The 25,900-nt window shown below is 38.5% G+C and overlaps 1 protein-coding gene across 1 annotated transcript; it reads left to right on the top strand.

Annotated features, from left to right (window-relative positions):
- Positions 1–12,028: 12,028 nt before the first annotated feature.
- IBSP (integrin binding sialoprotein) lies at positions 12,029–20,932 on the top strand. Its single transcript, XM_022582286.3, has 6 exons — positions 12,029–12,097; positions 12,188–12,238; positions 12,336–12,413; positions 15,968–16,030; positions 19,197–19,370; positions 19,937–20,932. Exons 1-6 carry the CDS (start codon positions 12,044–12,046, stop codon positions 20,468–20,470), a joined length of 954 nt encoding a protein of 317 aa, XP_022437994.1. The 5' UTR covers positions 12,029–12,043; the 3' UTR covers positions 20,471–20,932.
- The last annotated feature ends 4,968 nt before the right edge of the window (positions 20,933–25,900 follow it).

The raw sequence follows: 25,900 nt of genomic DNA, 5'->3' as shown, positions 1-25,900 counted from the left end.
GACAGATTTCTTGTTTTAACTTTATTGGGGTATCTTTGTATCTTTTTATGGGGATATCTTTGTATGCCCAGCATGCATTTGGCACTATGCCTAGTACAGAGTAAGTGCTGAAAACAATGGATGGGTGGATGGATGGATGGATAAGAAACTCTGGCGAGTCTATTGCGTGCAACATCACAGACTTACAAAAAGAAAAACTGGTTTTTCTTACTACTGACTCATAGAAATATCAGTTTGGGCCTTATTAAAAAACTGAAATTAAGAGGCTACCAATCTCCTACTTCAACAGGTGCCTCTGTGACCATTAGGTAGATGAGTAATCTACAGCCTTTTGGTGTACATGGAATGTTATTGCTTAGCAAGAGCGTGTTTTAGAAAATTATAACCATTCTTCAAATTTTGGGACAAATGGCTAGATTGTATTAGCCAAACTCTCTCTTGAAGTATGAATTTTATTTTAGGAAACAAATGAAACAAAAAAAATTTCTCGCACCAGTGTCATGGAGGAGCTTGGTGAAGGTCTGAATTTCTGGGCCTTTCTTATGATTAGACACAGTGAAGTGTTTAGTTTTTCTATTAGATCCATCTTCTTCTGCAACTCTCCTTGCTCCCCCTTCCCACCCTCACCCTCCGTACCCCAGCCACCTCTGGTATTATGCTTGTGAGTTCTTCATGGGCCCCCGAGCTGGACAGTGGTCCCTTTGCAATCCAATGCCTCATTTGATACACACTGCTTCCTTCTTTGCAGTCCTTTAGATTTGGTTTTTCTCAAATAACCTGTTCTTTTGTGAGGTCTCCCTCGAGTCCTGAATAGAATCTACCACCAAATTTAAAATATCCAAATGCATAGAGAACTTCTGTCTCTCATGGTGACCAACACTTCTTCTACCACAAAGACCAATTCTGGCCTCCTACGGGTGGTGGCTTCTCGCTGTTTGACACAGTAACACCAACAAAAGCAAAGACTCAGCCCATGTACCTTAATAAAGTATGAACTTGAATGTGGAGCAGGAGGTCTTGAGCTTTTACAGGAAAACATAATGACAAGGAGGACTTGCCTCTGGTTTGGAATCAGCCTGAAATTGTAGGCAAATCCCTTGACCCCCACCCTAGACGGAAAGCCACAAGACCAAGGGAGGACATCATCTCTTGATGCCAGCTCATCAGATTTAAAGAAAAATAAGAAGTTCCATCTGTTTTAAAAGATTTTCTAACTTTGTAGAATTAGATCACAAAGCTTGAATTTTAATGGGGTCTCCAGTCCACCGTCCCATCATTGTAGTCACTACTTTCCTTTCACTATTGGGAACACTGAACACGGCCTCTTTGGGCTGTTACTTAATTTTATATTTCTATCAAGGAATAACTATGTCTAGGTTTTTAGATATTTCTATCTAAAAAATGCCAAAACCCCCATACTGTTTTGCATATAAATGTCATTCTTTCAAAAGAGAGACTTTGCCAGGTTTCAGGTGAAAATAGGCATTTCAACTTTTTTTTTTTTTTTTGCAGTACGCGGGCCTCTCACTGTTGTGGTCTCTCCCGTTGCGGACGCGCAGGCTCAGCGGCCATGGCTCACGGGCCCAGCCGCTCCGCGGCATGTGGGATCCTCCCAGACCGGGGCACGAACCCGTGTCCCCTGCATCGGCAGGTGGACTCTCAACCACTGCGCCACCAGGGAAGCCCTATTTCAACATTTTTGATGGTGACAAAAGCTCATGTTTTCCAGAGTTGTTAAATTTCTTGCTTAATCTGATTTATTTTATTTCTGACTTGGCCTATTATTACTTAACTTGTCATCACTTTATTCCACCTGATTTTATTATAAATTGTTTAAATTTTTTTAGATTTTAAAAATTGAGGCAAGACATGTGATCTTATCCCTTGCCTCTGAGTGTGGCTGCTCCTGGAGACTACAAAGATATAGATAACCATCTTGCGTTTAAAATCTCTCTAAGAAATGCATTTCTTATGCATTAAAACTTTGAATCTAAATAACTGACATTTTATTCTTTAGGGTAGTGCATAGGATTAAGAGGAGGAAGGAACTTATGTCCTGAGCTCCAATTCTGACATGGTAGGCAGACTTCACCATTAGTAACAAGTACAAGAAAATCAGTCATTCAGTCAGTCAGCCAACATCTAATAAGTTCTTTCTATAGGTGCGGTACCATGACAGCAATACAGAAAGTTATTTAGGAATAGAGAAAATCAGTTAATTAACTAGAAAGTATCAAAAGAAAAAGAAAAAAAAACCCTATAACTAAAAAGTTTAGGACAGAGGTTCTAGATGAAAGCCCAGGTAGGGGGAAAAAAATCATCTGGACGAAAATGAGACATACATAGAGAGATTATTCTTCCAAAAGGGAGAAAAGGAAGAAGCTTGCTTGGAATGCACTGGGCCAGAGGTATCCCGAGGAATCCACATTCGACACAGTCAAGCAGAAAATACCAAAGCAAATCCCAATAAATGTCCACTAAGTAAGCAGGTGGCCTCAGACGTCCAATGAGTGTTGTAACCTTTACGGATGATGCAATGGGATGAGCCATATCATACAAAATTACAACAAGACCACAACTAAAGACTGGCAGTGATTTGCTCTTTGTGGAATCACAAACTGTTATTATTGCAGGTCACTGCAGAAGGTCCAAGGCAATGGAAAACCTAAGGAACACCAAAAATATAACCCCAGCTAGTAACTAAAAGACTATATTTGTCACTTGTGCAATCCCTGAAATGATGATTTCTGAGAACTCATTTCTCAGTTCTTCACTAAAGAATGTGCTGAGCTGATAAAAAAATATTAGGCATTTTAACATCACAACGTAAACATTCAGGTTTTTCACAAAGTTATGAATAATCAAGTAATAGCATGAAAGCTTCTCTTTGGTAAGTAGAAATTTGTTTCCAGCTCAAAACACAAAGAGGGTTAAAAAAAATTTTTAGATAAAAGGCGAGATCAAAATGATCCCTCAGTCTGTCCATATGTAGAAAGGAGTGTTTGTTTTTTCCTTAACTATGGCTGATAGAGATATAGACATAACAGCCCTCTGGAAATCATATAGATTTCCTTTCTCATTCTCTTAGGGTTCATGGCCCTTCAAAGCTCAACTCTATTATTCCTTAGTATTTAATTTCTCTCCTTAGGGAGACATTAAATGAAGTTATTTTTTTCTCCTTATTGGACAATAATGGGAAAAAAAGAGTTGAGAAACACTGCAATAATGGTCTTTCAGTATTCATTCTTAATCAGTCAGCAATTATTTCAAGAATATTTATTGAATAAATGTCCTACATCAGGCACTGTGATGAGTGCTTGGAGATATAATGGTAAATAAGACCCTGTCCCTGTCCTCAAAAACTTCTAATCTATTCAGAGGTCATAAGACATAAGCAATCAGCCCCAGTAGAGAAGGGTCATTACTATCACAGGAGTGCTTTGGAAACATAGAAGAGGTACCAACCTAGCCAAAGTGAGGATAGGAATAAGGACAGGCTTCCTGAAGGATGTGACATCAGAACTGAGTCCTGGCTGACTGGTCAGAGTTAGACAGACAAAGATAGCATGTGCAAAGGCCCAGGGGAAAAGACATGGTGTAAAGGGAAAGAAATGAAATACTTTAGTATGAGTTGAGCTTAGGGTGAGACAGGAAAGTAAAGGGGTGGGGCTGGAGTCCTATGTAAGAGTCAGATGATGAATGGCCTTCTATGCAACTCTGAGAAGTTTAAATTTTATCCTGAAGATCCTAGAGCCATGGGGAATTTTTAGCAGAGGTTGAAAACATATTATTGAAAATACGTTTTAGAAAGTTTATTTTAGCCAAGGTGTGAAAAATGGATTGGAGAAAAAGAAAATAAAGAGGTTCTTGTAGTAACCCAGGTGAGAAAACAGTGGCCTCAAGTAAGATAATAGTTGTAGTGAAGGTGGATAGAAGTAAGATTTGAGGGCTGTGGAACTGACAGGACCACACTGGGATGGGAGGGGTAGGGGACAGACAAGTGATAAGGATGACTTGCATTGTTAGCTTGAGCAATTAGAACGAAGGGTAGTTGGGAATTTGAGGTAATTTTGTAACTTCCAGGGGGAGATTTCCATTATAAGTTTGATAATACGTTATGACCCTGAAGCCAGGAGGAAAATTCGAATAAAAAAAAAAGAAAAAAAAACAGCAGATGGGTAAGTGAAGCCATGGGAATGAAAGAGCTCATCCAGAGAGACTCTGGAGAATGTGAAGAGGAGCTGGACAAGGACAGAGCCCTGAAAATATAAACAATCAAAAGACAGCTAAAGAAAGAGGAGCACTTAAGAGCAGTTGAGAAATAGCAAGCAGGGAGGGAAGAGGAAACAGGAGAATGCAGTACCATGCATGCGGGAGGGAAGTAGAAGTTTTGAAAGAGGAGGAAACAGTCAGTGGCATCTGCTACCGACACCACCTAGGAAAGTGACTGAAAAGTGTTCTTTGCAATTCACCAGCAAGAAATCATTGGCTAACCAGAATGAAGTCACTGGTAACCTTTATGAGATAAGTTTCTACAGAGTTATGGGGGCAGAGGCCATATTGTAGTGGGCTGAGAAACAAGTAGAAGGTGAAGAAGGTGGGTTATTAAATGTTGACAACTCTCAAGAAATTTGACTGTGAAGAGGAAGAGAGAAATACATGAGTAGCTGGGTGGGAATGTGTATGGATGAAGGAGGGTTTTTTTGGTCTTTGTTTCATAAAAGAGACTTGAAAATTAAAATTCCAATGAAAGAGAGCCAATAGGTAGAAGCAGATGGTAAAGTAGAAAGAGAAGTGCCTGGGAAGGTTGTAGAGAGATACAACCAGATTTAACCTTCATTCACTTCTCCCAAATCTTGAATAAAGGAGATTTGGAAGGAGACAAACAAATTCAGAATCTTCCCCTTGGAGACAGGAACCACGTCACAGAGAACAGTCTATAAGTACCCTGCCCTCAGTCTACTATCTGCTAATAGATAGCAATAATTGTGTGCTTATCTTCACCTTCTCTTTATCAAAGTGCAAGGAACTAATTGATATATCTCATTAATGTTCACCTGAGGTCAAAATCTATGAGAACATCAGTCTCATGTAAATAACCATAGATGTGGTTTTCCTGACTCTGTATCAAGCAATTTAAATAGATGCAGTCCTTGCCCTCTAGAATCTCACAATAAAAAACAGATGACACAGACACACACATCACCACCACCATTACCACACAAGGGCACAATATTATAGTAAGAGAACATGATGGTTCTTAAATAGGAATTTATATTAGGTACATGTTTGGTATTTGTTTTTTCTGGCTATGGAATACATGAAAGTTTTGCTGGGAAATTGAGTGGGGTAAGGAAAAGCATTACTTGACTTTCACATAAACAGTGGAGGTCTGGGAGGGAAGAGGGGAGGGAGAGCTTGACTAGATTACAAGCTCTAAGGGGAAAAAACCTGTCTCTTTTGGACCCCACCACACCACCCAAGCTTACTAAATGAGTGACAGCAATTGACTGATTATATAAAGTCTTAGAACCAGAGACTTACTGATGGAAAAACTAGGCAAAGGTTGAATAGGTAGGCTTGGATGGAGGGCAAAATGCATACCGAATATCAAAAGGTTAAAGGGGTATGACACCTTAGATTGGGCAGAAAAGGGTCCAAAGATGAAGTGTCAAAGAGCAACCAGGCTGACGGTGAGGTAGCTCAGGAGAAGAACACTATAGGTGTGAAGGCTGTTGTCCAAACTACGTACTACCTTTTGGTTTCATAGAGAAAAATATGGAACCCTTTAGGGTTTAGTAAGAACTAGAATATTGGCATAGCCAGGAATTTTAGCATTTTTCTAACAGAAAAGAGGAAATTTTGCCATTTATTCCAGAAAATTTTAGGTTATTAAGACTTCAATTAAGAGCTGCAAAGAGACTTCAAATATGTCTTAAAAGTATTTACTTCTTAGACTTAGTTATTAATAAGTCTATATAGAGCATCTTGAAATATATTCTAGCAGGCAAGAAGTAATAAATGATATTGGAAAGGAAAGTTGGGGGCAGACTTTTTGGGCTGAGCAAGTCTTACCCAAGGTCAAAAGCTAGCAAGAGACAGCACCAGGACTTCAGTTCAATCTTTGATTCTAAATCCTGTGGTCACAGAAGTTTTGGTAAGGGGAAATAGGCAACATGCTCACAATTAGAATATTACTACTGATATTCTAACCTGGCAAGAGGTAATGAGGACTTGAACACAGGCATAGGCAACAAGAAAGGAGGGAGGAGGATGGATTTCAAAGAAACTGTGGAGGTGGTGTTAATAAGATTTGGTAACTGAGTAAATGTAGCAAGTAAGAAAGAAGAGTACATCACAACGAGTGTAGGGTTTTTCCAGAAATAACTCATCACACAGTGAAACTTGGTTGTGGCATCAATGATGCGAATGTGTGTTCATATGCCATCTAAGAGAATCAGTCCATAACAGCCTGTTTAAATAAAGACCATTGTGATGAGACCTTAACAAAAGGTGTTGTTGGGACAGCCCTAGTTATAAAAAAAAAAAAAAAAAAAAGCAGTAAGAATCTTTGGTTTTGTTTCTTTTTTCCTCTAGCACTACTTCTTAGAAAGAATGTTCCAATAAACTTGCATGAATAAATCTAGTCAGTTTAGAGTAGCTATAGGGCTGTTGGAAAGGATATATCAGGCTTAAATGACTCATTGAAGGTAAGAGATTACAGAATATTAGAAATAGAAAAAGTCTTAGAGATCACTTAGTTCAATCATTTCCATTAAAAAAAACCTGTATAGGTCACTTCAAACATATGCAAAGGTGAAGAGCATAGCGTCATGAACCTGCATTGACTAATCATCAATTTGATGATTATCAAATTTTATTTATTTTTTGGCTGCGTTGGGTCTTCGTTGCTGCGCGCGGGCTTTCTCTAGTTGCGACGAGCGGGGGCTGCTCTTCGTTGCAGAGCGTGGGCTTCTCACTGCGGTGGCTTCTCTTGTTGCAGAGCATGGGCTCTAGGAACGCGGGCTTCAGTAGTTATAGCACACAGGCTCACTAGTTGCGGCATGCAGGCCCTAGAGCGTGCGGGCTTCAGTAGTTGTGGTGCATGGGCTTGGTTGCTCCGTGGCATGTGGGATCTTCCTGGACCAGGGATCGAACCTGTGTCCCCTGCATTGGCAGGTGGATTCTTAACCATGTGCCACCAGGGAAGTCCTTTTTCTAAAACATATTTATTTATTTGGTTGTGCCGGGTGGGCTCCTTTGTTGTGACATGCGAACTCTTAGTTGCGGCATGCACATAGGATCTAGTTCCTTGACCAGGGATCGAACCCAGGCCCCCTGCACTGGCAGCGCAGTCTTAACCACTGCACCACCAGGGAAGTCCTGATGATTATCAATTTATATCCAACCTTGTTTCATCTTCATCCCCACCCCAAGATATCTGTTTCATCCATGAGTATTTTAGGTTGAATCTCTAAAAGATGAGCATTCTTTTTAAAATAATAATAATATCATCATACCTAAAAACAACAACAATTTCTTAATACCAGAAAATATCTGGTCAGGACTCAACATTTCTCCAGTTGTTTCATAATTTCTCTAGATATGTCTATGTCCTGAAGTCTCTTAAATCGACAGTTTCCCTTTCTTCCTTTTGTATTTTTTCTGCTAATAAGATAGAAGCCAGGTAATATGTCTGATGAAGTTTCCCACTTTCTGGATTTGGCTGAATGCATCCCAATGGTTTCATTTTACATGGTCTTCTGTTCCCTGTATTTTCTCTAATCTGGTAGATATAGAGGCTTCATCAGAGTCAAGTTCTATTGCTTGGGAAGAACACTTCACAGGTGATGGAGGAATGCAATGGCTGGTTCTTTTTTGGTGTGAAAATCCCCTTATTTTTAAAAGATGGCTTAAACTGAAGACTTCTTGGGGTTGAGTGACTCACATATTCATAGAACAAACTTTCAATCTTCTGATTCTCAGTTCTCTACTCCTTTTATTATATCTTATACTATTAACTTTAATATTAAAGTTAATACTATTAACTTTAATGGTATATCTTATACTATTAACTATTAATCACTTACTGATTGATTATAGTATACCAATTGCTCTGCTAGGTATTGCATGAGATATGGCCGCACCATTCTCAAAATTACCCAAGTCCTAAATCCAGAAATCATCCTAGGCTTCTCCACTTCTCTTACTTCTACTAAGTCCTGTTAATTTTATCTATTTAACATTGCTTTCCTTTGTTCCATCCTTTCCATCCCCACTGCTACTGCTTTAGTTTAGACCTTTATCATTGTTTTCCTGGACCACTAAAATAGCTTCTTGAAACTCCTCTCCTCCATAACAATCTTGCCTTCCTCAACGCAGCTCTGCCTTATCAACAAAAGATTTTTCCAACTTGCAAATCTAAATATATTGTTTTTCTGCTTTAACCCTTTGGAATTCTCTCATTTCCATGATGGAGTCCATACCCCTTAGTGCAGCCTAAGTCCACTCCCTCATCTGGTCTTTGCCTATCTGACCAGCCTCATCTGTCCCTACTTCCACTCACTATATTCCAATCTGCTGAATCACTGAAGTTTTCTGAATGTGCCAGCAAGGATATATAGTGATTAAAAGTAGACTCTAGAATTAGACAGACTTGACTTTGAGCCCTAGATTCCCCATTTACTAGCCATGCAACCCGGGGCATACTTACCATCACTGTATGGTACTGTGCTAGTATCAGTAGCACCATCCTCAAAAACTTAGTGTAAAGCCTTTATACTCAGCAATACGTTTCAGGAAATGTATCTTACACATTTTGACATTTAATTATACCAATTTTAATTTATGAAATTTAGTTTATGAAGCATATTTCAGGAAAAAAAAATAATTGATATTAAAGTATTGCTTGGCTATCAGGTTCTTTCCTTATTATTTAGTGTCTTTTTTTTACTAAAGTAATAATGTAGGATTGTATCTGATTATAGTAAGTTTTCCTTCCTTTCAACATAATGAAAATTTGTATAATTATGAAATGTTTAAATGGTTAAATCTTTTGCTATTTATTTTAATTCAAATCCAGTATATTATTATATATATTCAGAACTCAAACTATTCATCTTCATCTAAACCTTCAATTAAATTCCACAACGCAAACCTCCTGGCACTAGAACCACAGTTCATGTTTATTCAGCTGAGCTTGTGTCTCGAAAAAGTGTGGAAGTTCGGGGGTTTTCTGGTGAGAATCCACATTCTGACATCACCTTGACCATGACAGTGATTGGCTGTGGGAAGGCAAAGAAGAGTTTATAGCCTGAAAGAGCAAGTGAATGAGTGAGTGAGAGAGCAGAGGAAATACTCAATCTGTGTCACTCACTCCTGGGAGCCTGCCTTCTCACTCCAGGACTGCAAAAGGGTAGGGTTTAATATGACGACTTGATTATCTTAAAATCAAACACGCCACATTTCACATCTCCGGGCTTGGTTTTGAACTTTTTATTTAAATATGGATATTAATACATTGTATAGAATTGCTATGTAATTTAACACTTGTTTATCATTAAACTAGTACCTCATGTTTTAGATTCTTTCCAAAAGGCTGAGTTTATTAACCTAAGCATGTAAATAAGTTCTTATTATTATGTACATAAACTAGAAAATTATGCTTCCTACTTTCTACCTCTGTACCTCACAGATAACTGTTTGTTTACTCATTCTGATGCATTCAAGGTAATCTGACTGAAATACTGTTTTGCATTTACAAATCTGCCTCGATGTATGTTGATTTCTCCATCAATTATGCTTAACCTGTACTTCAATTATAAACAGTATTTTACAGTATGTTATATATTTGGTTTCAAAGTGTTAATATCTTATAGCTCTAAAAGCAGAATGGAAAAATGCATAGTACTAGGGAAATAAGAGATGTTGTTAGTTTATACTCTTCCCAATAAAAACTTGCAATTAGATTCTCAAAACAATCCTTTAAAATTTTTTTAATTGTTGTCTGGGTTAGTAGTGGGCACTATAGAGGTCTTTGCTCTTGATGAATCACAAAGTAAATAAAATGAGACTTATGTAGGCAGCGAGTTGCTACCTACATGAATCACTTGTTTCCTTTTATATTATTCCTGTTGTGTTTTCATCTAGTTGTTTTTATGGTTTGCAATTGAGAAAATTTGATACTCTGAACTCTTTCTACGGTTCTACGTATTTTAGTTTTTAGCTCTTTAAGATATTGTAATTACTCCAACTCTTTTCATAAAGCTGCAGAGCAATAATCTTCCTGTTTGTTGATGGGCTCCATCATGGGTGGCCAAGGTCAAAGTATTGTTCAGAGCACCTCAGTAGCAATGAGAGCTTCTTAGACAGATGGGTCTCCTTCAGGGGAAACCACTTTATCCCCGCATGGCCATCAAGAACTTTTGCTAAAGTAGACAGGATGGTGAGTCAGTTTTCAGGCATCAAAATCAAAGACCCACTCTGCCACAAAGAGAGGTGACAGAGGACCCCAGACAGCTTCTCCAGGACTCTAGCCTTACTCTGTGTAATGTTTATTTTAGTGTCAGATATTCAATAAGGATGCAATAAATCGTGGCTAGTGACGATAAAATGCAGAATCTACCTTCAGAGTACAGTATATGACATGCATTTCATACATTTTAAATATTACTTTTCCCAGTGTGTTTATGGGGAAATTCCCATTCCCATTACATATTGCTTCTAAAATGTTGCCCAAACTGTCGCTCTGGAGGAGAGAGCACTCTCAGTTAAATGTGTTTGTCAGTGCAAGTGCTGGGTGTTAGTGGCTTTCAGCTAAGTTTGTTCAACTTCTATTAAAATAGGATTTTATCAAATAGAATAAAATTAAGATTCGATTTCACAATCGCTTTCCTTTTACCTATGAGGAATCTATGTGGAACTGAGATCTTGGCCTGGCTGCAAACCCCAGGACTGTTCACAATGTATTCCTATTCTGACAGTTACATCTTCAATTCTTCCATAAAATTGAAGTCTCCATCACGACTATCACCCTGACCTTGGAGAGCCCCACATCCATTCCATGACAACCTCCCACATCAGTGATGGAAAGCTTAAATGGAGCTGGAGAACAATGTAACTTGAGGAAATGTCCCCCTGATATCCCACGATGAACTCTGATAACTCTTCTCATAGAATCATCCTTAAACATGGAATTTGGGTGCTACATGTTATGAGAATAATACTTCACATGTCATGGATCTTTTCACACACATAAAAAATATCAAGTATTCTAAGATATCCATGGGAAAATGCCTCCTAGTCTACATTTTACAAACAAACTTTTTATTATTATTATTATTATTATTTTTTTTTTTTGTGGTACGCAGGCCTCTCACTGTTGTGGCCTCTCCCGCCGCGGAGCACAGGCTCCAGACGTGCAGGCTCAGCGGCCATGGCTCACGGGCCCAGCCGCTCAGCGGCATGTGGGATCTTCCCGGACCGGGGCACGAACCCGTGTCCCCTGCATCGGCAGGCGGACTCTCAACCACTGCGCCACCAGGGAAGCCCACAAACAAACTTTTACTTCAAAAGCTATAGAGAAGCTGGAAACAGCCTGTAGGATAATTGGCATAAAAGCAACCATCTGAATGTATTCAGTTTTTGCTTAGTTTTTAATTATAAACAAAACAAACAGGTCATCTAACTGCACTAGCTAATGTTCCTATGTCAAGGGCATCAGGAGGCTTCCACACCCCAACATGAAGTACACTGAACATGCAAGCCTGTGGCAGTGATGAAATGGTCTTCCACTGACAAATCAGAGCAGACAGGTTAAAACCAAATATGGAACTCATGATTATTCAAATAGATGGATAAAGTCAGTCTTCTACCACTTACACAGAAGGAACAATTTGAGAACAAAAGCAGAAATTTGGTCCTAGTCAAAACTCTAATTGGACAAAAATGAAAACAATTAAATACATCGCCTAGTATGAGCAAAAAAGGGTACATTCTTAGTTTTGCTCATTAACTTTACCACTTCATTCATTCCAGAAGCAAAATGAAGACGGCTTTAGTTTTGCTCAGCATTTTGGGAATGGCCTGTGCTCTCTCAGTAAGTTCTTTATTCAGAACCTATAGTTATTTCCATTTCTGTCTTTTTGTATTGAGAGAATATGTAACAATTAAATGCTCTTTTAAACAGATGAAAAATTTGCATCGAAGAGGCAAATTAGAAGATTCTGAAGAAAATGGGGTAATTCACCTTAGCATATACTTCCTTGGCTTGACTACACTCCCTCTAGACTTACTGCACATGAAACATGAATGTACCATTTATTGTGTTCATGCAGGTCTATAAGTACAGGCCCCGATATTACCTTTACAAGCATGCCTACTTTTATCCTCCTCTAAAACGATTTCCGGTTCAGGTAAGTGTACAACTTAATTTTCCTTCTCACCCATTACAATTGAAAGGGAATCAAATTTAACTGTAAAACACCTAAATTCAACTCTCCCTGAAATTCAGCCAGAAAGACCACCGACTACAAACAGTTTGTTTTTAATATAATAAAATAAAATTTATTCCTAAGGTTTTCTTGTAAAGCAGAGCCACACACATAGAGAGTAAACTCATTTGGGCCCAGTCTAGAGTGACACAATGAAAGCACACACTGCAGAACATTGCGTTCAGGTGTTTTGTCTAATTCACTGAGGAAAGTGGACAATTTTATCAGCTGTTGACATTTAAGTCAGTGATAAGGCCACTAATTGCCATATTATACAGTCATATAACTGTTTTATAGCCAATAATTTAGACGCTTTTAATTTAGGGGAAAAAAATTGACTTCATAAACAACAAAGAGCATTAAAAAAATTCCTGATGACCACTGGTTTGCTGAAGAGTTTCTTAACCTTTGACCTGTGTAGTTCACTAGAACAATACAGCATATTGGAGCATAACTTTAATGGAAAGTGTAGCTCAAGAATGCAGAGGAAAGAGAGAAATTCATGAAGCAAACTAAAAACCTCATGAGAAAAACAAAACATCCTTAAAATCTGTAAACAAACAAACAAAAAATAACTGAATACTAAAAATAAGAATTTGTTTTTACTGAGTTACCTGTGAAGAGGGTTCTGAAAACTTGAGGGTGTGGTGCTGATTTTAAATAGACAACAAACCAGAATTGTGCTATTTTTATTACTATACAGTCTGGGCTCAGGGCACCAATTATGCAACATCTGACCCCCGTCTCCTGAGACACTAAAAGCAGTAAGGCCGCTGAAAACGATGCCTTAGCACAGTGGCTTGGCATAGTATCCTGCCATATGTTGGACTAAACCACTTCCAACTCATACAATGGTAGGAAATGATCATCTTAAAGTATTTCTAGCACCATAATAATTATGGGGAATGTGTATGGCCACAGAAATATGAGCACCAATGATACAAGAGTTGTGGGTTTTCAGAATTGCCTTCCATTCTTTGGTTTGCCCATAAATAAACATTGCTCATTTGAAACTTTGCTGTCTTTCTTAAACTTAAATGGAAATGATAATACATTTACGTTTCGGACTACCTCTTCAACTTTTCTAAAATATCATATACTTGGAGGTATTCCCACCTAAAAATTTTTATAGATATCTACGTGTGGCCCAATTCAAATGTCTGTAGTGAAAAGATAATAGGAGAGGTAAATATTTTGCCTTACTGATAGACCCAAAGTTCACAGATTTTAAAGCAGATCTTTAATATACAAAATTTCTACAGATTATATGCAGATAGATTTATCTCAACCAATGTAGAATTTGTAAATAAGACAGCTGTTTTCAAAATATAATCCAATAAAATATATCTCCTGATCCAACAGTCTGATCTAGTATTGATGATCTATCATCCCACTTTACAAAGTTTGACTTCCAAGATTTTTCTCCTTACATGTCTACTTATATGTTTCCATAGCTCCTTATTATTTATTTCCTTAAGTCTGTTAAGTATTTAGTGCCCAGACTATCACCCCCAAATGCATTAAGCTGCACTGGCTTTGAAGTTCGTGTTTTATTCAAACTGATCTGTGTTTATATATAATCTTTTCTAAAATACCAACTTGCATGAAATAACTTATGTTGATTGCAAGGCTGTCAGTCTATTGTAGCTTATCTGCTTGGCTACAGAAATGTAAGTATAAATAAGCTTAACACCCTAAGCATTTTTAACTGAGGAAATTTTTTTATGATTAAAATGATATTTGGTTCGTGTGTGAACTCTTAGACAGCAGGGACTTTATCTTAAATTTCTTTTATCAGACTCATCTCAGTTATCACAGTACTTGACATGGGGAACTGCCCATACTTCCAACTTCCTCTCTTGCTACGACCTTCATTCTCAGTACAATGCCTGGAATATATATTTTGGAACTGAATAAATGCAGTAGGGATAGAAGTTGGAAGGAGTATATGAAAGACTTCCAGAAGAATCAATAGGACTTATTGACAAGTTGGTAATAAGGTGTAAATGAAAGAAAGGAAAATAAGAAATGCTAAGTCTTCAAGGCATTTCATGCAGTTTTAAAACTGTCCTCACTGCAGATACTAATTGAAGAGTGAAATGGTTGGAGTAAGATGAAAGCTAGAGGTAAGGAAAGCTTGTAAAATGACTAAAACATTCCCATTGAGACAAAGTATGCTGTCCTCTATATATAATTTAACTAACAAACAGAAATAGTTCCAATAGGATCTAATGCTTTATTCACCTCTGGGCTAGGGGAGGCACAGCCATTAAGGTCATAGCAGTGGAAGAGCAGGTCTAATTATTCTCTTTTCCACCCAAGATTATTCTTGGCTCAAGGAGACAAGCATTCCTTTCCTTGGGTGGATGGCTTGGCCATCTGAAGAATGAGCCCAACAGGGAGAGCCCTGAGCGGGGTTGGGACATGAATATTCCCTCATGTTGATCTCTAACCCTAAGGTTCTTCCGCAGCTATGTTTTCTAAGACCGACAGTACTTAACTGAGTCACCAGAATCAAAGATAAATTTGCAGAGCAGAAAATGACAGAATCTTAAGTTAGGTATCTACTCATATGCTTAGTGTCATTAAGGAGTGGTTGCAGAAGAAAGAAGGAAAGTTCAATTTGGATTAACATTGGGAGAAAGAGGAAAAATCTCCTCCACTGTCTTAAAGGCTCAGATAACAGATGTTTAGATATACCTTTCCTTTTACAAAGTAGCAAAGCTCATTAACTTATAATTTTATTTTTATATGCAGACTCCTTGGTTTAATTTATTCTCATTCAATATTGAGCTTTTTAGAGGAATGGTACTCATAAATTTCCTAAATGAGTAAATGAATTTTTCTCTTACATAACTTTACACACACACACACACACACACACACACACACACACACTTCATTTTAGGCATTAGCTTTAATTAGATTAAAAGGTACTAAAAATTATATGCAAATTTAATTTCAAGTCAAATTCTAAGTTAAATTCACCAAGAGAGCTCATTATTTATGAAAATCATCCAGTAACAACTTATATTTTGTAAAAAGCCTAGTTATCATTTCATTCATATTTTATAAAGAAAATAAAACAATGAGATCGATGTTTTAGCTCAAGACTTGCCTTGAACTGGTTGGAGAATTCACAACCGTGTGGGCTTAGATTCCTTCTTTGTAAAATAAAAAAAACTGGACCAGATAATTCTCATTCTCTCAGAGCTAAGCCATTCTGCCATTCATTGCTCTCGTTTTTACGTACAAAATATTTCAACACACTGTCAATGCTTTCGAGGTTAAAAATGGAACATTTCAATGCATATCTCGATCACTGTAAAATGCCCCTTTCTCTCTAACCTTGTTTTGCAGATGTCCAATCTCCTCATATCTTTCTCACAGTAGCATGAGAACTGTTCTAAGTAAATAAATATGTATGTACTTATATATTCATATGTCTATGAATTCATGTATACATTTTTTTTTAGAGCAGTAGTGACTTATCTGAAGAAAATGGAAATGGTGAGAGCTCAGAAGAGGAGGAAGAAAAGGTAAGGAATTTCTGCAGGTTTTTTCATAGCGAACCAGGCAGCACAAAAAACAAATAGAAAACTAGTCTCCTGTAGTCTACGCTCAGCAAATAGACATTGCCAGGTTGCCAACTGCCCACAGCCTTCTATTTTGGACAAGGAGAATATTATTTAAATGAGGATTAAATAAAATGACCCGCTTAAAACACTATTACAGTTTGGGGATAAAGTTACGTGTAAGTTGTACATGAATACAAAAGTATCTCCATTTTAAGTGGAAGAAATGTAAACTCGGAGAGGAGGAAAGAAAGTATTGTTTACATTTAGGTGGATAGAGCACGATGGTAAAAGACAAACATACAATAATCCTAAACTTAGTGCAATACTTGTTTTAATGACTGAACTTTAAAAATTCAGTTTAATCAGTGGGTAGTATAAGAAAGCTAATCTCATATCCTCTACACTGTCATTGTGACTCATCTGCCTTTCTTGACTCACAAAGCAGGGCTGTTCTTTCTGATTGGAATTTTATATGTCTTTTTGCCTACTAATAAAATTCATGTTTTCATAGAAATGCAAATGCTCAAGATGTATAAATACCTTCCTATATAGTACTACAAATTAGTATAGCTCATGGCTAAAATTCATCTATATAACTTGGAAATTGTGCTAACATGCTTATAACTGACATTCTTGCCCATAGAAACATAGTAATTAGGTACATTTTCCTGGGTAGTCAATTATAGCTATCCACTGGTTTGGGAACCTTCTAAATTCAGGTATTCTTAGATGCTATTTATGAAGGGACAATGACAGTCTAAAATGGATCAAAATGTCTGCTCAAAATGGATAAACGTCTGCTCTCTTGAAAACAAAATGGTGTGGGAACTTTAAAAGTGACGCATAATTAGTCTGATTTTTTTTTAACCATAAAAGTAACTTTTTTAGTACCACAATTTATCCTAATAGCTTTTAAAGGGGTACCTTACAAGAATGTCAAGCCAGTACCAGGAAAAATGCCACCTACTAAATCCCACAGAATTTTGCCTGGAGTTCCACATAGCAATCTTACACAAGAACTAAGCTAGGGTAATCCATTTAACCACAGCTGCTTGCTGTACAGAGGCTGTAAAATTGCCTTACCAGCTAGATTTCCCAGTTAGACTGCATATCTTTTGACAGTGGTTCTTCATTTGTTACGATGGTGGTTGGGATGGAGAAACATTAAGGTTCCTTTAGAACTCTGATGAAATCTCACGTACTCGATATTTTACCAACAATCTCTGAACATTTCTGGTCCTCCCAGAACTTATCTGCAAACTCCCCATGACCCGGGAGACTAGAGGCCATAGGTAACAATCCTCGCTTTGAGGGTCAACAGTGCTGTACCCTCTTTTGCATCTCTTCACACCGCCCAGCCCAGTTTCTTATACATATATAGTGCCCAGTCAATATTTGGTGGTTTGGTTTTGAAACTTCAGAGGAATAAATGCTCCAAAGACCATTCATTCAAAGTGATAGTGGAAAACTGGATGAAGAAACCTGGGAGTCTTCCATCCTGAAGAGAGTTTAGAACCTCTTTTGTCCCCGTCTCTTCCTGAAAATTTCACTGGCAATTCAGATTAAATACAGAGTCTCCAGGAATTGTATTCCCATGAGAAGGTGCTTAGGCATATTTTCTATTTGGTGATCATACATTTTTTTCCCCTCTCCTAAATTATTCAGTCTCACATTTATAAAACTTTTATTGAAATATAATGTACATAACACAATTATCATAAGTTTATAGATGACTGAAATTTCAGAAATTGAGCACTTAAGGGTAACCAGCACCCATAGAAAAAAGCAGCACACGTTTTGTGCTCCATTCCATCTGTTAATCAACCACTACCAAAGGCAACTGCTACGCTGACTCCTAACAGATAGATTGTTTCTGGCTCTTTTTGTGTTCCATATATATATATACACACACACACACACACACACATATACATACATGTATGGAATCATGCAGCATATATTCTTTTGCATGTGACCGCCACAATCTCTTGAAAAACACATTGAAATAAATTCCGTTTTCCAGTACTCATTTAAAGTAAATAAATTCTGTGTATGAAATCCTGACTTTCAATATTAGCTATGAATTACTTTGAGAGGTTACCTCAATCAACAAACAATTGCCTAACAACACGGAGAAAAGGCAAAATAGTAAAATGTTAAAGATGATAATAACATCCATTGAGGAGTAGTAATTTTTAAAAAACATCTTCTTGCAATAACATAATATATCGCTAAGGATTTCTTGGAGTGTTTGATTTCTTCTTTGCACAGAAAAATTGTGTGTCAAACGCCTGACATCTTTTGAATACTGCACACATCTCAAAACTGGCTTATATACTGGCAGATGGATTTTGAATTTAATATGTCTCTTTTTCTTTAAATACTCCTGAAAGTAAATGAAATACATTCACTTCTTTTTGATAGTAAATATGACATGCAACCAACTTGTTTGAAGAGAGGGGCTTCTATAAGGAATTCTTTTCTGAAAAAATATCGTAGGTATAGTGTGGACAATTCACATAAATCCTCCTTGTCATCAAAAACGTCATGGTGCACAGAAAGGGCCCAGGTTTGTTTGTTTGTTTTAATTAGAAAGATACAGTTTCATCACTTACTATGAGACTTTAAACACGTTATTTAAGTTTTCTGAGCTCACTTTCCTTTTCTAAAGGGTGTGAGTTACAACCCTACCTTAAAAGACTGCTCTAAGGAATTTAAAAATAGGTATAAAGTTCTCAGCTTATTTGTCAGTAAATACAATAATTAATGAACTGTCATGTCATAGCAGCTATTAACAAGACTTTCAGAGCCTAAGCTATGTATTGTATGATGCCATATAGTCAGATATGCTGAAATTATTACACAAATATTTTTGAATTGATTAAACGGAATACATAAATATCTAAAACACACTACAGTGAGGTAAATAGTATGAGAAAACTTTGAATTGAGTTCTGAGAAGTGAGAGGTACAAATGGCATAAGAGGAAGCAGAATTGTCAACGCTGGGTGACAAGCTGGCTGAGGGATATGGAGGACGTTCTTTCCAATAATGGTTCACGACTACAACAAATCTTGAGTTATCTTCCAGCTTAAATAAATTTTCTTGCTCTGGACACTTACCCCAGGAGACTTCAAATGAAGAAGAAAACAATGAAGAGAATGAAGATTCTGATGGAAATGAAGACGAAGAGTCAGAGGCTGACAACACCACGCTTTCCATCACCACACTTGGTTATGGAGAGGAGACCGCACCTGGAACAGGGTATATAGGTCTAGCTGCCATCCAGCTTCCCACGCAGGTAACAATTCCTCCAAGACGTTCAATCTGCTCTCATTGCTTTACTGAAGTCTGAGGTTATCCTGACACTCTTCACACAGTATTTTATATTATCTTCATTAACTCAATGAAAAAGTAAGAGCAGGTACAATGTCCCTGTTTACAAATAAGGAAAGGTTTTTCCCATGGAAGTTCTCTTTCCATGTTCTTATACTGACTTTCAATATTATCACAGAAGACTAAGGAGAAGCATCTTAGCAATGGATAAAAGGTCCTGAGAGATGCCATAGCATTCATTTCTGGGAAGAGGATTCCAAGACAGAGAAAGTGAGTAGCAAAGCTATAGAAAGCATCTCCCACAGAGACTTATTTTATCAGGTACCTTTTTTCTCCCTCAAAACCCAATGACAAAGGAACCAATTCTGAATTTTTAAAAACCCACCAATTCTTTGGTAACTTAAATTGGCTTCAGTTAAGAATTACATGTAGGACAAGGCTGTCAGTACAGCCTATGTTGGATGAAATAATGGCCTTAAGTTTTATGTTTTTCACACCTAAATTTGGATTCCTTCAAACTTTCCCTTATAGGCTGGGGATATAGGAAAGAAGGCTACAAAAGAGGAGGAAAGTGATGAAGAAGGAGGGGAAGAAAATGAAAATGAAGCAGAAGTGGATGATAATGAGCAGGGCGTAAATGGCACTAGCGCCAACAGCACAGAGATAGACAATGGCCACGGCAGCAGCGGTGGGGACAATGGAGAGGAAGAAGGCGAAGAAGGTGTCACCGAAGCCAATGCAGAAGGAACCACAGTGGCTGGAGGGCAGGACGATGGTGGCTCTAAGGCAACTACCTCTCTGAATGGTGGATTTGAACCTACAGCTCCACCCCAGGAGATCTACGGAACTACCCCACCACCATCTGGGGAAACTACCACCCCTGGATATGAGGGGGAGTATGAACAAACAGGCACCAATGAGTACGACAATGGATATGAAATCTACGAAAATGAAAATGGAGAACCTCGTGGGGACAATTACCGAGCCTATGAGGATGGGTACAACTACTATAAAGGGCGGAGCTACGACGGCTATGACGGTCAAGATTACTACTACCACCAGTGAAGGCCCGACGGCTATGACGGTCAAGATTACTACTACCACCAGTGAAGGCCCAGACTGGGATGAATTCATCCGTTCCGGCACTTTGTGTGGTTACCGTTTTCAAAGTTCAACTCAGGAAGGTGCAATATAACAAATGTGCATATTATAATGTGGAACGGTGCTGCCGTTCCAAAGTGGTTAACCAATGCATGAGATCGTGTGTGACTGCATATTTTGAGGTTGTAGTTCTATAAATAGTGTTTTTAACGTGTTTGCGCTAATGGCTAAAACATACCCTTTGTTCGAGCGGTGCTTCTTAGAAGAGATTCATTGACATCAGTAACACTGTATACAATAAATGTGTAGTTCTCTAATCACACTACCTATCCATCACTGTATATTAGGTTTAATTATCATCCTCATGTATTTTGATGTGACCTGTATGTATATTCTATCTATGGGTTTTATCACAAATAAAAATGCAATCCTTCAAATGTGTTATAATTAAGAAGAAAAATGAGAGATTCAGAATGAAAAAAAGTGAGACCAGTGGGATGACGATTCAGCTGAAGTATGAAAGCTTATTTCCTCTATGGTTTAAAACTAAGAAGGACGGTAGACATCTTTTTCATGGATAAATCAACATAACTAAGATTTTGAAATGCTTGTGGGCGGGCTCAGCCATATATATCAGGGAGATAAACAGCTTTTATTAGATTTGACAAATAAAAATGTAGGATGCCTAGTTAAATTTGAATTTCAGATAAACAATGAGTAACTTTTTAGTATAGGTATGCTCTATGCAATATTTGGCATTTGTGAAATATTTGGGACATATTTATATTAAATAAATGATTCATTATCTGAAATTCAAGTTTAATTGACTGTCCTGTGTTATATCTGGCAGCCCTACTCCTACTGATTTGGTTCTAGGTGGCATAGCAGTGGGATGGGGTAGAAAACTCTTATACGTACGCACAAACATCAACACATCATCTCCTTACTCTTTATTTTGAAAAATGTGAAGCCTTCAGAAAAGTTGGAAGGCTAGTACATGAGCACCTAAATTCACCAATGGTTAACATTTTGCTATATTTATCTCTTTCTATTTCTGTGTGCCTCTCTTCATATATATACGCTTCTTTGCCAAACCATTAAAGAGTGACTGCAGACATCATGGTATCACAATGTTCACCCCTAAACACTTCAGTATTTAGTATTAGAACAAGGAATTCTCCGACATGGCTGCCATACCATTCTTATTCTCATTCTCAAGGAATTCAACCTAGATATGATAATATTTTCTAATACACAGTCCATATTCAAATTTTCCCAATTATTCCAACAATGTAATTTATTGCTAACTCATTTAACCCTCACAAAACTCTGTCAGGTAGGTTTTATTGTTATCGCCCGTGTTACTGACAAAGGGGCTGAGGTACAAAGAGGTCGAGCATCTTGCACGAGGTCACAACGTCAAAGCAGCAGCCTAGCTTTAGGATCTGTTCTCTTGACCATTAGCGTATATTCATTAGGAATGCTATATTCATTACTGCATATTCATCAGGAATGGATGTTGAGCCATGAGTGGGCAGGAAATCTCTAATGATAAGGCATTGCTGAAAAAACGAGACGTCCTCTATCACAATTTTCTTAGAACCAACTATGTTTTTTTATGACTTGAGCCCTAAAGAATATTTTCAAAGCAAGGATCCTCTGATATTTTTCAGGTATTTTGGTATACCTTTCTATATAGGTAGATTGGTACTGTGCAAAATGCACGAGCCCTGGAGTTAGGTGGGCTTGAATGATGGTGTTATCGAGAGTAAATGAATTTCCTTCCCTAGTCTTTGTTCCCTCACCTCCTACATGTGGAGTATACTCAGTGGGTTGCTGTTTAGAGTCCGACCCATTACGAGCTACTCAGATCATTACCTCTCTCCTCTCCAGTCCCTTCCTTTCTCCATCTTAACATTTAGGTGCATCTGATTGTAATAGAATTACCTGGTCATAAAAATTGTCTTTTGCGAACTCATAGATCATTTTTTTTTCTTGTCCTAATGCTTCCTTGTAAGCAAAAGCTTTTCATGAGATGGAAGCCTTGGGAACAGTGTGATAAATACTATTTATTCAGCAATATAGGTAATCTTTACTCTTTATTTGTGACATTGTCACAAACTATCACAATATATCATAGAAACATCAAATCTTAGATTTGGCCAGCCACAGGGCACTTTGCTAAGACTTGGGTTGGACTGCAGTCAGTTCTTGCCCACATGGAGACCATGCAAGATTGTCAGAGAGCTGCTCTTCCATGTGCCTCTTCCAGATACCAAGGTTTGGGAGACTTATGAGTGTCCTAGACCATTTAAAGAACATTGACCACACGGAGAGTTCAGATGGGTTTAGCATGAGAGAGGGCTACTTATGTGAGATGATTCATGGTGACATGTAGGCCCTCACCAAGCAACGGGATGCTGACTGGCCTCCCAGCTCAGGCCACACCCCAGGGGTGGCTGGTCTTTGGGTATTAGCATGGCCACAGGGTAGCTGCTTCTGAGAGATGACTCTGCCCCTCTCCCTGTGGTCTCCCTAGGCCCTATCCCCTCACTTCAAGTCCCTCTTACCTCCTCCAACACGATGCCTCAATCAATATCCTCCCCAGCTGGCAACCAGGGGGAGCCACGTTTAATCCGCAGGGAGCGCTGAATATCCCCCTTCCCCTTTTCAATTTATTATTGTTACATAAATTCTATACCCTGCCTCTTTCATGGCTGACCCTGTGGATTTCCTATCACCCTTTCCTCTCTTAACAAGATTTTCATCTTGCAAAACTAAAGCTTTGGTTTTCAAAATAATTGCTTCTGCTGAGAGTTTCAAGAGCCTATTCAGAACTGAAAAACAAAACACTGACTTTCTTTCCATTTGGATTCCTCTTATTAAAAAATATCCCAATCCGGGACTTCCCTGGTGGTCCAGTGGTTAAGACTCTGTGCTCCCAATGCAGGGAACCCTGGTTCGATCCCTGGTCAGGGAACTAGATCCCGCATGCCACAACTAAGGGCCTACATGCCGTAACTAAAAGATCCCACATGCTGCAATGAAGATCCCATGTGCTGCAACTAAGACCCAGCACAGCCAAAAAAACCCCAAAATCCCAATCCATCTCTAGGCAAAGTGAATCCCTCTGAGTGACAAAGAGAAAAAGTAATGAAAGTGTGAGAAAAGCAGAAAAATATAAATACATTCTTTTGAAAAGGATAGTCTAATGTCAAGAAATATGAGTCTTACTTTAAAAAAGAATCAATATTAATTAAAAGGAAATCATGAAGCAATCACTTGGACCTTTTGTTTATCCAAGTGCAAATACTTGTAAATATTTTCTGCCCTCAGTGGGTTAGATACTCATTAACTTGGTTTGTTGTTCTAAGAATAAAAGTTCCATGGAAGATGTATTCTGTTCTTTTTCAGGAGGCTTTCCCCCTGTATTTCATAACTCCCAGGGTCCAAGAAGATAAGACCTTCATCAGTGTGTACAGAATTTTGTCTTATCACTTTTTTTTTTTTTTTTTTTGTGGTACGCGGGCCTCTCACTGTTGTGGCCTCTCCCGCTGCGGAGCACAGGCTCTGGACGGGTAGGCTCAGCAGCCACGGCTCACCGGCCCAGCCACTCCACGGCCTGTGGGATCTTCCCGGACCGGGGCACGAACCCGTGTCCCCTGCATCGGCAGGCGGACTCTCAACCACTGCGCCACCAGGGAAGCCCGTCTTATCACTTTTTAAAGCACAAATTCAACTTTCACTAGTTTAGTCATGGGTCAGAAACTTTCTCTGTAAAGGACCAGATAAGTAAATATTTTTGGCTTTGCAGGCCATATGGTTTCTGTCACAACTCTTCAAATCTGTCATCGTAGCAAAGGCCACCATAGACAAAATGTAAACAAATGGGCATGGCTGTGGTCCGATAAAACTTTATTTGCTAAAACAGCTGTTGAGCCAGATTTGGCCTACAGGCCATCATTTGCTGATTTCCATTTCGGATGACTATAAAGTCATAACCATAGAGAACTGATTAATTTAAAATTTTAGCTGTTGTTAATCACTTAGGATATAAACAATCAGTGAACTCGCTAAAAATGCAGTACCTTTTCTCATATTTGATACAGAATCTGTGAGTTATCGCCTTTCTGCAGCTGCCTAATAAAATAAAACGACACTTCCTGGACCTGAACACGTCAAGAATGTTATTTATCTCTAATAAATAATATTTGAAGATAATATTCTCATTATCCTAATTATGTTTTGAAATTCTGTGACAGAGATTGTCAGGTATGTCTAACCCCTTAGCCAGCTGAGGGAAAGTTTGATTTTGATTCTAGCTATAGGATAGTGATGGGGAATCAACAGCACAACATAAACCACTACTTATGCTGTGTAGAATGAGTTATCATCAAGTCCAGTACTGCTATGGTTAATTCTGTGTGTCAACTTAACTGGGCCAAGGGGTGCCCAAATTAAACATTTTTATCTCTGGGTGTGTCTGTGAGCATTCTTCTGGATGAGATTAGCATTTGAAGAGGTAGACTCAGTAAAGTAGATTTTCCTCCCCTATGTGGGTGGGCATCACCCAATCAATGGAGGGCCTGAAAAGAACAAAAAGGCAGCTTCCTGCTTGGCTGCTTAAACTGGGACATCTGTCTTCTGCCTTGGACTGGGATGACACCAGCTGCTCATCTGGCGCTCAGGCCTTGCGATTCAGATTGCATTTACATCACTGGCTTCCCTGGGTCTCCAGCTTTCAAATGGTGTAGCGTGGGACCTACCAGCTTCTGTAATCATGTGAGCCAATTCCTCATAATAAATCTCTTCCTATGTGTATAACCTATGGGTTCTGTCTCTCTGGAGAGAAACAGACTAATATAAGTACACCAAACGTTTTAAGAGTAATTTTCAGTGAATTCTCAATACCTGCATGGCTATCGGGACTGACTCAGGCACACTCTATTCTCCAAAGACGGCTTCGACACTGTCTCCCCTTCCACAGGTCTTCGGCAATGTGACGTTGCCACTTCTCCCCAAGGTGTGGAACATATACCTACTCCTTTGAATCTGACTGCTTTGACCGATATCATGACAATGACTCTAACAGTTCCAGGCTTCGCTTACTTCTGTTTTCTGCTCTTGAGAGCCTAGAGGGTCTCAGGAGCGGGGAAGCCCCCTGAGAAAGAGCAGAATGTAATTTGCATGGGAACCTCTACTATTAGGCCAACAAATCCAGTTAATGAGCTTTCAACCCACTGAGTATTTTAATCCTGAGCTACCACATGAGAAGTCCAGTTGGTTCTGCTGGAGAGAGAGGTCATCTGAAGAAGCACCAAAGCACCGTCTTGGATGTGCAGCCCAATCAGGTCTTCGGAGAAGTCCTGCACCCATCCCGTCTGAGTGTCCCAA

This window comes from Delphinapterus leucas, chromosome 5 (assembly GCF_059928025.1).
Source record: "Delphinapterus leucas isolate spDelLeu-1000000601 "Yukka" chromosome 5, BTC_Dleu_Yukka2, whole genome shotgun sequence".
In the NCBI taxonomy this organism is placed as follows: domain Eukaryota; kingdom Metazoa; phylum Chordata; class Mammalia; order Artiodactyla; family Monodontidae; genus Delphinapterus; species Delphinapterus leucas.
Note: the sequence above shows the minus strand (reverse complement) of the source record. Positions and strands in the feature narration are given on the sequence as shown.